At 35.2% G+C, this 12,846-nt stretch overlaps 1 protein-coding gene across 5 annotated transcripts in view; it reads left to right on the top strand.

Annotated features, from left to right (window-relative positions):
• Positions 1-12,846, top strand: part of CEP350 (centrosomal protein 350) — a 122,655-nt gene that overhangs the window by 59,426 nt on the left and 50,383 nt on the right. For all 5 annotated transcript variants that reach the window (XM_032463607.1, XM_032463606.1, XM_032463605.1 and 2 more), the window contains exons 16-22: positions 695-915; positions 1,392-1,555; positions 4,343-4,453; positions 4,933-5,073; positions 6,261-6,397; positions 7,219-7,341; positions 10,605-10,774. In XM_032463607.1, the coding sequence (XP_032319498.1) occupies positions 695-915; positions 1,392-1,555; positions 4,343-4,453; positions 4,933-5,073; positions 6,261-6,397; positions 7,219-7,341; positions 10,605-10,774 (1,067 nt within the window). The remainder of the gene's footprint in view (positions 1-694; positions 916-1,391; positions 1,556-4,342; positions 4,454-4,932; positions 5,074-6,260; positions 6,398-7,218; positions 7,342-10,604; positions 10,775-12,846) is intronic.

Genomic DNA, 12,846 nt, shown 5'->3' with positions numbered 1-12,846 from the left:
AATTTCTCAGAGGAACTAGACGTGTCTTGTGTTGAATTAAATGCCTTGAGTTGTTCCAATCAAACCGCTATGAAGGGTTGCTTCTTATTAGAAAGTTTAGAAAACAACTACAGCATTAACAAGTGGGTAGAAACAAATGGACATATGGGAAATACTTACAGATGGTTAGCATGAAAAATAACTTTTTGCTGGACTCGGGTTAAAAAGTAACAGGAGTAATTTTTGTCATTTCTTAATTTTTAGCACAAAATGAGATTTTACTCTCTTTTCAGAGACATTTTAAGAGATTTTTTTTAAAATAGGCTTTACCTTACCTTTTATATTTGGTTGTAATTGTATTGCTATATAAGTTCTAAATATTTTAGAGGATTTTGCCTGGTACTGCAGTAAATGATTCATGATGAATGTACATTGTAGAGGAAAGAGTTAAGTGCCAATTTAATCAAGAGACTCCTTTTCATTTTATTTTAGGCAGGATTTGTCCCTAGCTTGCTCACCATGGTAAATCTAGCAATAAGAGAAGTACTCATAGTCATTGACTCAGCCTAGCGACTCTGTTGAATGAATAAATGTCTGAATCACAGCTTTTTAAAGCTAATGTTAATAAAGTAATACATGGTGTTCTTATTAATTGCTTAATTCACTCTTGCAGTAGTTTTCCTTTCTTAATGTCTTTATGAAACAAAACTTCTAGTGTCTCACCAGACAAGGGAAGATCTCAGAAAACTCCAACTTCTCCCCTGTCTCCAAGTTCCCAGAAATTGTTGCAGTTTGACCTTCCAGGAACTTCATTAGAAAGATCTAAATCCTCAGCAATAGTGACTCCAACCGTAACAGGATTGAAGCCTAATGCAGCTTTTGCTGATGTGAACCTGGCTGCCAGCAGAACAGCTACAGAGATGGCTTCAACACCAGGCAAGTAGATCCATGCAATTGTAATTTTTAAAATAAGGTAATAATTTTCTTCTGAAAATTTCTTTTCTTTCAGTTGAACCATAGGGAAATGTTATTTCAAGTGAATGTGCTTACTTTTTGAAGTATTAAGCAAAATTTGTGCAGGCAAATAAATACTGAAAAGCACAGGAGATACAATAGTGGTGGTTTTTCCCATCTTGCCAGCATTAGTCAAAAGACACCTGAAAAATGTATCCCATACATGTACTCCTAAGCCTTTATAGGTGTATATATGTATGTACGGATGTGTGTATGCATGTGCACAGGCACATACATGCACAAAAGAAGTAATTATTAAAATACATTGTACTAATAAACTATCTTTCCTACAAAGGAAAGCAGACTTAGTTTTGGCCCTTAAAATGCAAAATGAATTTTAGAAATCTTAGATGTAATTTCATGTGAACTTTCATATTTGACAATTGTTTGCCTTCCAGGCTCTAAGCGCTTTTCTCCTGCTGGCCTCCAGCATCGCATGGCAGCAGAACTCAGTTACTTGAGTGCCATTGAGGAGTCGGTACGCCAGCTATCAGATGTAGAAAGAGTTAGAGGCATTTCACTTGCTCAGCAGGAGAGTGTGTCCCTGGCTCAGATCATAAAGGTATTTGTGGAGTTTTCTTCTTCCTTAGCTTTCTGTATTTTTTCTCTTTTCTTTGCTATTTAAAAGTCTTAGTGATGAGTTAAAAAAATTTTTTTAACCTGTCAAATAGAAAAAAATAGTCTGCCATGCAGCATCTGTAAATAACCCTCGGAAAAGCTATCATATACTAAAAAGAAAATTAAACATGCGGTATTTGGCAGCAGAACAATAATACAATCATTCTCTCTCAGATACTTCATTTTCCACATTCTCTATCTTTTTTAGTGACAGCATGAAAATCAGCTTATCAAACACTTTCAGCATTTTCTCTTTTCATGACAAGTCAGAGATGACTGAATTTTTTTTTTAATGTTCTGTTTGTAGTAGAAAGAAAAGTTTCTGAGATCCAAATATTTGATAATGCCAGGATAACATGGACTTTTCCTTAGCTAACAAAAATCCAATGTTCCTGAGTAGGGGTACTATTGGCATCTTTTTTTTTTAACTGAGGTAGTATTTATATATAATAAAATACACAGATTTTAAGTGTATAGTTTGATGAGTTTTGACCACACAACCACCATAATCAAAACATAGAGAACTTCTGTCACCCCAGAAAGTTCACCCAGGGCCCCTTCTCCATTAACCCTCCCTCCCAGAGGCAGTTACTCTTCTGATTCATATCATCATGGTTTATTTTTTCCAGTTCTAGAACTTCATATAAATGGGAGTATACTTTGTGCACTGTTGTATTTAGCTAATTTTATGCAGCATAACGTTTTTAAGATTCATCCATGTTGTTACATCCATGGTTTTGTTTTTGTTTGTTTTTCCGAGTATATTGATGAATATATCACAATTTGTCCATTCTCTTATTGGTGTGTATTTGTATTATTTCCAGTTTGGGGCCGTTATAAATATCCCTGCTATGAATTTTTTTTTAACATTTCTCTGTATGCAACATGTGTTTTTATTTTTCTTGCTTAAATACCTAGGAGTGTAATTGTTTGGGTTAAATATATGTTTAACTTTATAAGAAACTGCTATACTGTTTTCCAAAATAGTTGTAACATCTTACACTCCTACAGTAATACATGAGAGTTCTGGTTGCTTTAAGTCTTTGCTCTTTTTGGTGTTCTAATCATTCTAGTGAGGGTGAAGTAGTATCTTACTGTGGTTTTAATTTGCATTTTTTATGACTGATGAGATTGATCTTTTGGTATATTTATTGACCAGTCTTATGTCTTTTGTGAATATCTATTCAGATCTTTTGCCTATTGCATAGTTGTTCGTCTTTTAATTATTGAGTTGTAGTCTAGAAATGGGTTTTTTTCAGATATATCTCAAAGATTGTTTTCCATTCCTTGGCTTGCCTTTTCACTTTTTAAACTCTGTCTTTTGAAGAGCAGAAGATTTTAATTTTGATGAGCTCTAGTTTAAAAAGTTTTTTTAAATGAATAGTGCTTTTTATATTCCACGAAATCTTTGCCTACCCTGAGATTAAAGATACTGTAACAAAGGTTTTTTTTTATGGTTTTCCCCAAGCTTTATAGTTTTGGCTTTTATATTTAAGTACGTGAACCATCTCAAGTTAATTATGAGGTGTGAGGAAGGGATCAGAGTTCATCCTTTCCCCCATATGGATATTCAGTTGTTCCAGCACCATATTCTTAAATTACCTTGGCACCTTTATCAACAGTTAAGTAATCATTTATGTGTTGGTCTATTTCTGTGTTTTTCCGTTGACCTATTTGTTTATCCTTAATGCCAGTACCATACTGTTTTACTGTAGCTTTATAGTGAGTTTTGAAACCAGGATGTAATTACTCCAACTTTGTTCTTTCTCAGTATAGTTTTGGCTCTTCTAGATATTTGCATTTCTTTGTAACTTTTAGAATCAGTTTGTCAGTTTCTACAAAAAGTTTTAAAAGCCTGGTGGGGTTTTGATTTGAATGGCATTGAATCTATAGATCAGTTTAGGGAGAATTCACTTCTTGACAATATTGCATCTTCTAATTCATGAACATAATACTTTTTTCTATTTAGGTTTTTAAGTATTTCCTTCAGTGTAATTTTCAATGTAGAGTTCTTACACATATTAAAAGTTATTTGTAATTATTTTACATATTTTGATGATAAGTGATACATACTTTTCTCACTTTCATTTTCTAGTTGTCCATCTTAAAATACCTATAGACAGTGGATTGAGGAAATGGCCTCAGTGCATTGGCCATCCTTATCTTGAAATCTGAAAAACCACTGAGATTATCTACCTTTTTAAGGGTACTTTATAATTCTAGGTTTCCAGATTTGGGCAGGGCATTCATTGTATTACTTTATATACAGCCTTACCACCTTTAAAAAAAACCTATATTATTTAGCACTGTTTCAGAAGAAATGAAAATAAATAAATTTATAGATAGCATTATATGGAATAATTATAAGAAACAGTCTTGTTAAAAGGAGACATTAAACATAAAGCATAAGACATAAAACACATAGGATGTTTTCATCTCCTCCAGAGAATTAGACGCTATAGCTTTTGTTTTTAAACCAGCTTTTTGGTATCAGTTCTTAGTCCTATATGCCTTGGAAATTTTTTATATTATGACACTATTTGACACACAGTAGGTGGTCATTCAATATTTAGATAAGTGATAAATGGTTGATGTCTGTCCTATGTACTGTCTCTGATTGGTTGCTTCAGAAGATTTATGTTAGGAAAACAGCATCCCATTTAATATAGTCACTGTGTTAAAATAGTTTAGTATCTTAGAATTAATAGTTGATCATTTCTCTATTTTGAAGGCACAGCAGCAACGCCATGAAAGAGACTTGGCCCTTTTGAAGCTGAAGGCTGAACAAGAGGCTCTGGAATGTCAGAGACAATTAGAAGAAACCCGAAGCAAAGCAGCTCAGGTAACTTATTTTGCAGCAAGTACAGGTTCTTTAAACCTAAATTTCTATCTTTGAGATCATTTTAGTATTTTAATTATGTAGGAGTAAAAAGGAAAGCTGTAAATAATCATGTTTTAGTACATTATGCCATATGGGTTCATCTCATGTCATTTGGTTCTTGTAGCAACCCCGTGAAATCACGTTGTCAAGATTTACCCCCAATTTAGAGAAGTAGAAACTGAGGTATATGGTAGTTTCTTGTCTACATTCATAGCAGCTTATGAACAGTGAAGTTAGGACTTAAACTGTAGCAGTGATTTTAAGATTCCAGATTTTAAACTGTAAATTTTAAGACATGAAATCCAAACTGTAGTCAAGTGTTTTTTTTTTTTTTTAAACAAGGCATTTGGTCTGTGAAACAAACTTACAAATTAAATTAATTTGAGTCGGAAGAGAGTGAGATATAATGTAAGTTCTCTTTTTACCCCTTTTATTTACAGGTCCATGCAGAATCATTACAGCAGGTGGTTAAATCACAACGTGATGTAACTGAAGTCCTACAGGAAGCAACTTGTAAGATAGCTGCTCAGCAAACAGAGACTGCTCGCCTGACCACAGATGCAGCACGTCAAATCTGTGAGGTCAGAGCCATCTAGAACCCCTTTCTTTTTACTTCTTTTTAGTTAGTCTGAGCATCTTTGGCCTTAGTAGTAAAGGGCTTCTAACATCTGGTAATTGCATACTTTTGATTAGTGACTTTCAGTGGGAGGCATACCCTATTGAAATAAGAGGCACTCTTTATTGTAGCTGTTGTACATGTGATGGTAGAGAAGCAGAAAAAAAGATGCAGAAGAACTCTAAATTTCTACCCCAAGCAAGCTTTTTTAAAAAATACCAATTTTATTGATGTATAATTTATAAACAGTAAAATGTATCCACTTTAAACATACAGTTTTATGAGTTTTGACAGTATCTGTATATCTTTATCTTATCTAATCTGTCTCTATAAACAACACCATAATCAAGAAATAGAATATTTCCAACATTCTAAAAAGCTCCCTCACACCCCTTTGCAGTCAGTCCCCTGTCTTGGTCCCCGGGAGCCATAGGTCTGTTTTGTATGAAGATGTTATATTGTTATTCAGAGTGATATTTAGTCTCTTTTCTTTTACTGTACCAAGGATAAAGCTGGAAATAGTTCTACTGCTGTCTCTATATAGGATATCATAATCTATAGATATAGTTTCAGTTTATTTTAGAACTTAGAGTTTAGGACTGTTTGTGAAATATTTGTTATTAAGAAGCCATGAAGTTACTGTATGTTGAGTACCATGGGGTTGTGCAAATGTAAACTCTCTCTTCTCAAGAAAATGTTAGAATACTATTAATAACCGTTTCAAAAACACTTCATCAAAGCAGTGACTGAGTGAATACCAAGTGAATAATACATGGCAATAGTGGCTAAGAGTAAGGAAAATGTACTTCACGTTGGTCAGAAAAGATTTAGAAAGTTGTAATTGAACTGATTCTTGAAGGAAGACTTAATTTTTGGTTTACTCTGGCTTATTGTAGAACTTGAAGATTTTCTGTATAGTAATTCATAGATTGTTACAGCTGGGTGAAACCTTAAATCTTGTGGTCTAGTCCTATTTTTATGAGAAAGTTGTTGAAACTTAAAAGAGTCTAAATGACTTTCCCACAATATTTTACTTATTACGGCACAGTTTGCTTACTGTCCGTCCGTGATCTTTCAAAGACATCCTGCTCCCTCTCAGTTCTTCTGTGACATTATCTTTTTACAATTACTTTGCCTTGTGTTTGTATTTAGATGGCAGAGTTGACTCGAACTCATATCTCAGATGCCTTCGCTGCTTCAGGAGCTCCCTTTGCAACACTATATGATCACCAGCGGCCACATGTTCCAGACTTTGTGAAACAACTGAGGAACAGAGCTGAAACAGATAGGTTAATATCGAGTCATTCACAAATATGTAATGAGTATCTCTTATGCCCCAGGCACTGTTGTTGGTGCTGGAAATACACATTCTAGTGGAGAAGAGAGACATTAATCAAATACTCCTTTAAGTGAATGAGCACTTACAAGCTGAGATAAGTATTATAAAAGAAAGGAACATATATCTTGGAGATACACAACAAAGGAATTTTAATAGCAAGGATGTCAGAGAAGGTTTTCCTTAAGAAGTTAGGAGCTTTCTTAAGCTTATGGTGAGATCTAGTGGGTGAAAAGGAGTCAGTGATATAAAGGAATTAAGGAACAGGCAGGTCAATACATGCAAAGGTAGAAAGAGAAAATGGAAGAAGGCCAGTGTGACTGGAGGCAGAGAGCCAAGAGGAGAATGGTAGGTGTTGATCAGGGATCAGATCATGGTAGAACTTTGCAGACCTTAGGATTCTGGAGTTTATCCTAGGAGCAATGAAAAGTCATTAGAGAGGTTTTTTGGTGGGGCTAGTTGATGTCATTATGTGTGTGTGTATCTTTTTTTAACATCACATTTTGGCTGTGTCTAATTCATACATTTTAAGACTATTCCTATATGTTGATACTTGAGGTGATTTGTGTTTATTTCTGATAATAAATGGAAGATATTCTTTAATGTGTTGTACACCCTTTTCTATGAATGAATCGCTTTGTACAAATACTTTGTAACAGTTTTTTAATTTCTATTCATTCAAGCTTTTATCTCATATTAATGTTAAGCAGTATTTAAAATGTTTCTCTTAATAGAGACTTTCAATGTTTTAATCAGTTTTTATTTTCTTTGTAGGAAAAATCAATCTGTCTCACTCTCTCAGAGTAAAGAGGGAACCCTTGACTCAAAGCATCAGAAGTTTTCCCCTTCATATGATAGTTATTCTGAATCTTCAAGATACAAGAATCATGATAGAAGGTGAAAAAAGATTTTGATTTAGTAAAGTCTGATGAATGGCTTAGACATTGCCTTTTTTTGACTCCTGAATCTCATCTGTTTAATTGAAATAGTATCTTCCCTTCTGTTCTGGCTTCCCCCATTTAATTAGTTAATTTATAAAATATTTGTTCCACATAATAATATAACTACCATTCCTTGACAGTCTGCATAGGACAAGCACTATATAAGTTGTTTTTCCTACATTTAATCTCACAACTACCTTCCAAGACAGATACTATTTTCATTTTGTAGTTTAGGGAACTGAAACTCAGGGAGATGTTAAGAAACTCACCCAAGATCACATAGCTAGTTGCGCACCAAGGAACTGAACCATGGCTCCAAAGCCTATGTTTATTGCACAGTGCTTTGCTGCCATCCATATTGCTTGACATTACTGTGTGTATTATTTTTATCATTATAAAGGAGTACTTTGTCATTCACACTTGGCATGGTGTTAACATCTATGGTTTTTAATTATGGTTTGTCCCTGGGTCAAAAGGTTTTAGAGACTACTTTCCAGGATTTTTAGAAGTAGGATACCTACATTGTCCAAGTGTAGTAAAACCTCAATTTAAAAAACTTAATCATGAGACTGAAATACATGAAAATTAATGTGGGGTAAATACCAATAGTCACTGAGTGTCTATGTGTCTGGAACTATGTGGCTTGCATTTAACCTTCACCTACACTTACTTAAGCCATCATCTGCATCACTGCAGTGCTCTCCTAATAGGTTTCTCTGTCCTCTAACCTTTCCCTACTCTATCCATTAACCACCTGGCAAACAGAATGATTTTTCTAAAATTTGCAGCCAGTTGGTTATTCACGTGTTCCGAACCTTTGGTGTTTCCTCAGGGCCACTCAGCATAGCATGAAATCCCTTTATTACTGAGACTTTGGTCTGTCTCCAGCCCTGTCACTTGGCATTTCCCCTCTCACTGTACTCCACTAGTTCTGACAGCTTCCCGTTCTCTAAAGAGTCACGCTCTCCTTGTGTTTCCTGTGCCATTACCTGTGATGTACCTTCTCTCTAGACCCTCCCCTCTCCATTTCGTCTGCTTCACGTTTACTTCCCCTTTAAGAATCAGCACTACGCTCAGTCTACTGTAGCGGTTCCTTTACGTTCTCCTACAGCTCTGCGAATGTGACTGCCACAGTCTGGCACCTTTTATGTCCTTATTCCTTTGCTTGTCGATTGTAGGCTAGACTTCAGGCTCTTTGAGGGCTTCACTTTCATCACCCCCAAAAGAAAGCCTATACCCATTAGCAGTCACTTCTGTGCCCCTTCTTCCCCAGCCTCTGGCAACCTCCAGTCTGTTTCCTATTTCTGTTCTCTGTGGATTTGTCTATTTGGGATATTTCACATAAATGGCACCATACAGTGTGTGCTCCTTTATGACTGACTTGACTTGGCATAATGTTTCCAAGGTTCATCTATCAGATATCAGTACTTTATTCCTTTATGTAGCCAAGTAATCTGCTGCATGGATATACCACGTTTTACTTACCCGTCAGTTAATGGACATTAGGATCGTTTCCACTCTTTGGCTCTTATGAATGGTGCTGCTATGTACATTCACGTACAAGTTTTTATGTGGATGTGTGTTTTTATTTCTTTGGGGTATATACTTAGGAGAGGGATTGCTGAGTCATAATAGTAATTCTGTTCAACATTTTGAAGAATTGATAAGCTGTTTCCCAAAACAGCTGCTGCACTTTACATTCCTACCAGGAATATAAAAATTTTCCACATCCTCACCAACACTTGTGATTGTCTATCTTAAATAACTACTTAAGGTGGCTATTTGAGGACTCTGTCGTCCTTGTATCCCCAGAGCTTAGCAAACTGCCTAACACACAGTAGGAAGTCAGCTAGATGTTCACTGAGTGAATGATTGGCACCTAACTGCCAAGTGGAAGAATTGAGATTAACCCCATATTTTTCTGACTCCAAAGCATGTGCTGTCTCCTGAATTCTTTTACCTTACAGCTTTATTATACAATTTATTCTTCCAAAAACATTAAGCCAGTCAAATAATTGCATAATATTCTGATAAATACTATACAAAAACCAGTATAAACACAGAGACAGAAGTGACCAGACTTTCCTTGGGAGTGGAGAATGGGTCCACAGACACTTTGCAGAAATGATACTTTATCTGAGTCTTGAATTAGTTGTTCATGAAGCAGAAAGGGAAGGAAGGGGACATGTCACAAGAGGAAACAGCTTATTCAGAGGATCTTAAAACGTGGTTCATGATTGGCTATATACTTATATTTAGTGAATGGATACGTTAGGGAAAGCAAAGAAGTGGAAGGAAAACACTGAATTAAAAACAAATTCACTAATCATTTGGAACCTTGAGGCTTAGAGACAGGGAAAGGGCAGAGCTAGTGATACAGATACGAAGCTCAATCCAAATGATAGTAGTTGAAATTTTAAATGCATAGGATTGTTCAAGGAGAGTATACAGTGTAAAGGAGAAAGGGACCAAAAACAAAACCCTAGGAAAGATAGAAAGAGTAAGAATGAAAGAAAAACAGGAAAACTTGCTAAGAAGGTAGAAAGAGAGGCAGGTGGGAGTAGAGTCAGGGAATATAAAAAAGGAGAGCTCTTTTATGTAACATTTAATTTTGATATAATTTCAAGCTTACAGAAAAGTTGCAAGAATAATACAAAGTTCCTGAATGTCTTTCATCCAGGTTACCCTAGTGTTAACATTGTGCTGCATTTACTTTAGCAAGTGGAACTTTTAAGGAAGGATATAAGAGGTCATTACCATCTGATGTTGCAGAAAAAGAAATTATCTATTGGATTTGACAATTGGAGTTTAGGTAGAGTTTGCAGTAACACTTCCGGTAGAGTAGTTGGGATTGAAGCAGATTGTGATAAACTGTGAGGTTGATGAAAACTAAGAAAGTGGAAACAGGAAGTAGAAGCCCCTTTTCCCAGTAAAATGAATTAAAAATGAAAGGGAAAAAAGGTAGTGATAGCCTGAGAGTAGTGGTTGCCCATCATAACTATTTAAAAGTCTCTCCTACTCATCTTTCCTAAAAGTTTCTTCTTAGACTTATGTCTACTTAGCATTTTTATGTTTTACATTGTATCTTTCATCATTTCATATCTTGATCATAAGGCACTTTCCCTTGGCCAAATAAGTTGTAAGTTTACTTTGAAGTTGTGATCCTTGTTTTGTCACTCTTTCCCCCCCCCGATTTATTTCCATAATATCCATAAACAGGAGTAGTAGTGGTAGCAGCCATCAAGAAAGTCCTTCAGTCCCATCTTCTAAGGAAAATGAGAAGAAACTTCACAGTGAAAAAATGGAGAGTTCTATTGATGAACAGGTTCAGACTGCTGCAGATGACTCTCTACGAAGTGATAGTGTGCCATCTCTTCCTGATGAGAAAGGTAACTTTCTTTGCACATGTAACTATTTTGGGAGGCTTCCACAACCCTTGGAGATATTTGTGACTGAGCTAATTAATATCATTACAACATGGTAATATTGACAACAAGGTTATAGGTCTCATATTAAATGTATCCGGGTGAAGCTACTTCAAGGCCATACACCATGCCAGTAATTTTGCTAATATTTTATACGATTGTGTGTCATGATCCTAAGAGGAGGCAAAACTAAATCTAGGAGAACATGCATGTGAATGGAAAATATATACTCAACACTGAAAAAAATTACTTTTATCTTATTATAGATATGTACCATGATCACAAAGAGGAGAATACACTATTAGAACTTTAAACAATATAGTAAGGATACAATTTCTTATAAATAATACAACATCAGTTATATTAAATAGATTAAAATTCATTACTTAACTCTTCCTAGATCATAAACTAAACCTGTACTCCTATCAAATCATGGAGTGTAATTAATATAGCAAAGAAAACAGAATCTGGCAACAAATGACACCTTTAAGACAGTAAGCTAGAAATTCTAGAATTAATTTTTAAAATAACTGGCTCTTGAGCAGTGTTTTTGATTGATAGTCTAGAACTATAGTCTTAAAAGCAGGATGGGCAAGACAGTCTTTGACTCTTTGGAGTGTAAGAAGAAAATACTTAAATTTTAATTTTTTTCATCCTTTAAATTTTTAAAATAAATTTTATAATGAATATAATATATGGGTATAGCAGTGTATAATTGTGGCAGCCCTAGCTGATAATACAGATGTTGGTACCTAGAAGTAGGGTGCTGCTATAACAAATACTGAAAGTGTGGAAGTGGCTTTGGAACCGGATAATGAGTAGAGGCTAGAAGAGTTTTGAGGTGCATGCAACAAGAAGCCTACATTGCTTTGCAGAGATTGTGGGTAGGAATATGGACATTAAAGCTGATGAAGTCTGATGAAGATGGAAATGAGGAACATGTTACTGAAAACTGGAAGAAAGGCAGTCCTTGTTATAAAGTGGCAAAGAACTCAACTGCACTTGTTCTAGTGCTTTGTGGAAAGTCAAAGTTTAAAGTGATACACACTGGTGCTCACAGCAGCACTGTTTACAATAGCCAAGACATTGAAACAACCTAAATGTCCATCAACAGAAGACTGGATAAAGAAGTTCTGTTGTATACATGTATAATAGAATACTACTCATCCATTAAAAAAAGAATAAAATAATGCCATTTGTGGCAACATGGATGGACCTAGACATCGTCATACTAAGATGAAGTAAGCCAGAAAGAGAGAAAAATACCATATATGTGGAATCTAAAAAAAATGACACAAATAAACTTACAAAACAGAAACAGACTCATAGACATAGAAAACAAATTTATGGTTACCAAGCAGGGGAGAAGGGATAAATTGGAAGTTCGAGATTTGCAGATACTGATTACTGTATATAAAATAGATAAACAACAAATTTCTACTGTACAGCACAGGGAACTATATTCAATATCTTGTAATAACCTATAATGAAAAAGAATATGAAAAGGAATATATGTATGACTGAAACATTGTCCTATACACCAGAAGTTGACAACATTCTAAACTGATTATACTTCAATTTAATTTTTAAAAAAAAGTGGTAAACTTGGATATTTAGCTGAGGAGATTTCTAAGCAAAGTGTTGAAGGCATGACCTGGTTTCTCCTTACTCCGTATAGTAAAATGTGCGAAAAGAAATAAATTGAAAGTTTTATTAAGCAAAAAGGAGCCATAACTTGAAGATCTGGAAAATTCTCAACCTATCCATACTGTAAAAAATGACTAGCTCGTTACTCCACAAAGAGATTATCCGTGGATTTAACCAGCCATCTCAGCAGAAGCCAGAAACAGAGATAGGACTATACCAGCAGAGACACAGCCAGCTTGGACTAAAGGGCAGGAGGCAGGATGAAATATAGAAAGGCTTCGGGGACTGTGTGGGATGACACAATAGAGTTATCCAGTTGTAAACATGCCTATCCTTCAAGAAGGCTAAGGTGGCTGCAATTCACAGGACAACCAACATCCAAAGAAACC

Source organism: Camelus ferus, chromosome 21 (genome assembly GCF_009834535.1).
Source record: "Camelus ferus isolate YT-003-E chromosome 21, BCGSAC_Cfer_1.0, whole genome shotgun sequence".
Taxonomy (NCBI): domain Eukaryota; kingdom Metazoa; phylum Chordata; class Mammalia; order Artiodactyla; family Camelidae; genus Camelus; species Camelus ferus.
This window is presented reverse-complemented; position numbering and strand designations above follow the sequence as displayed.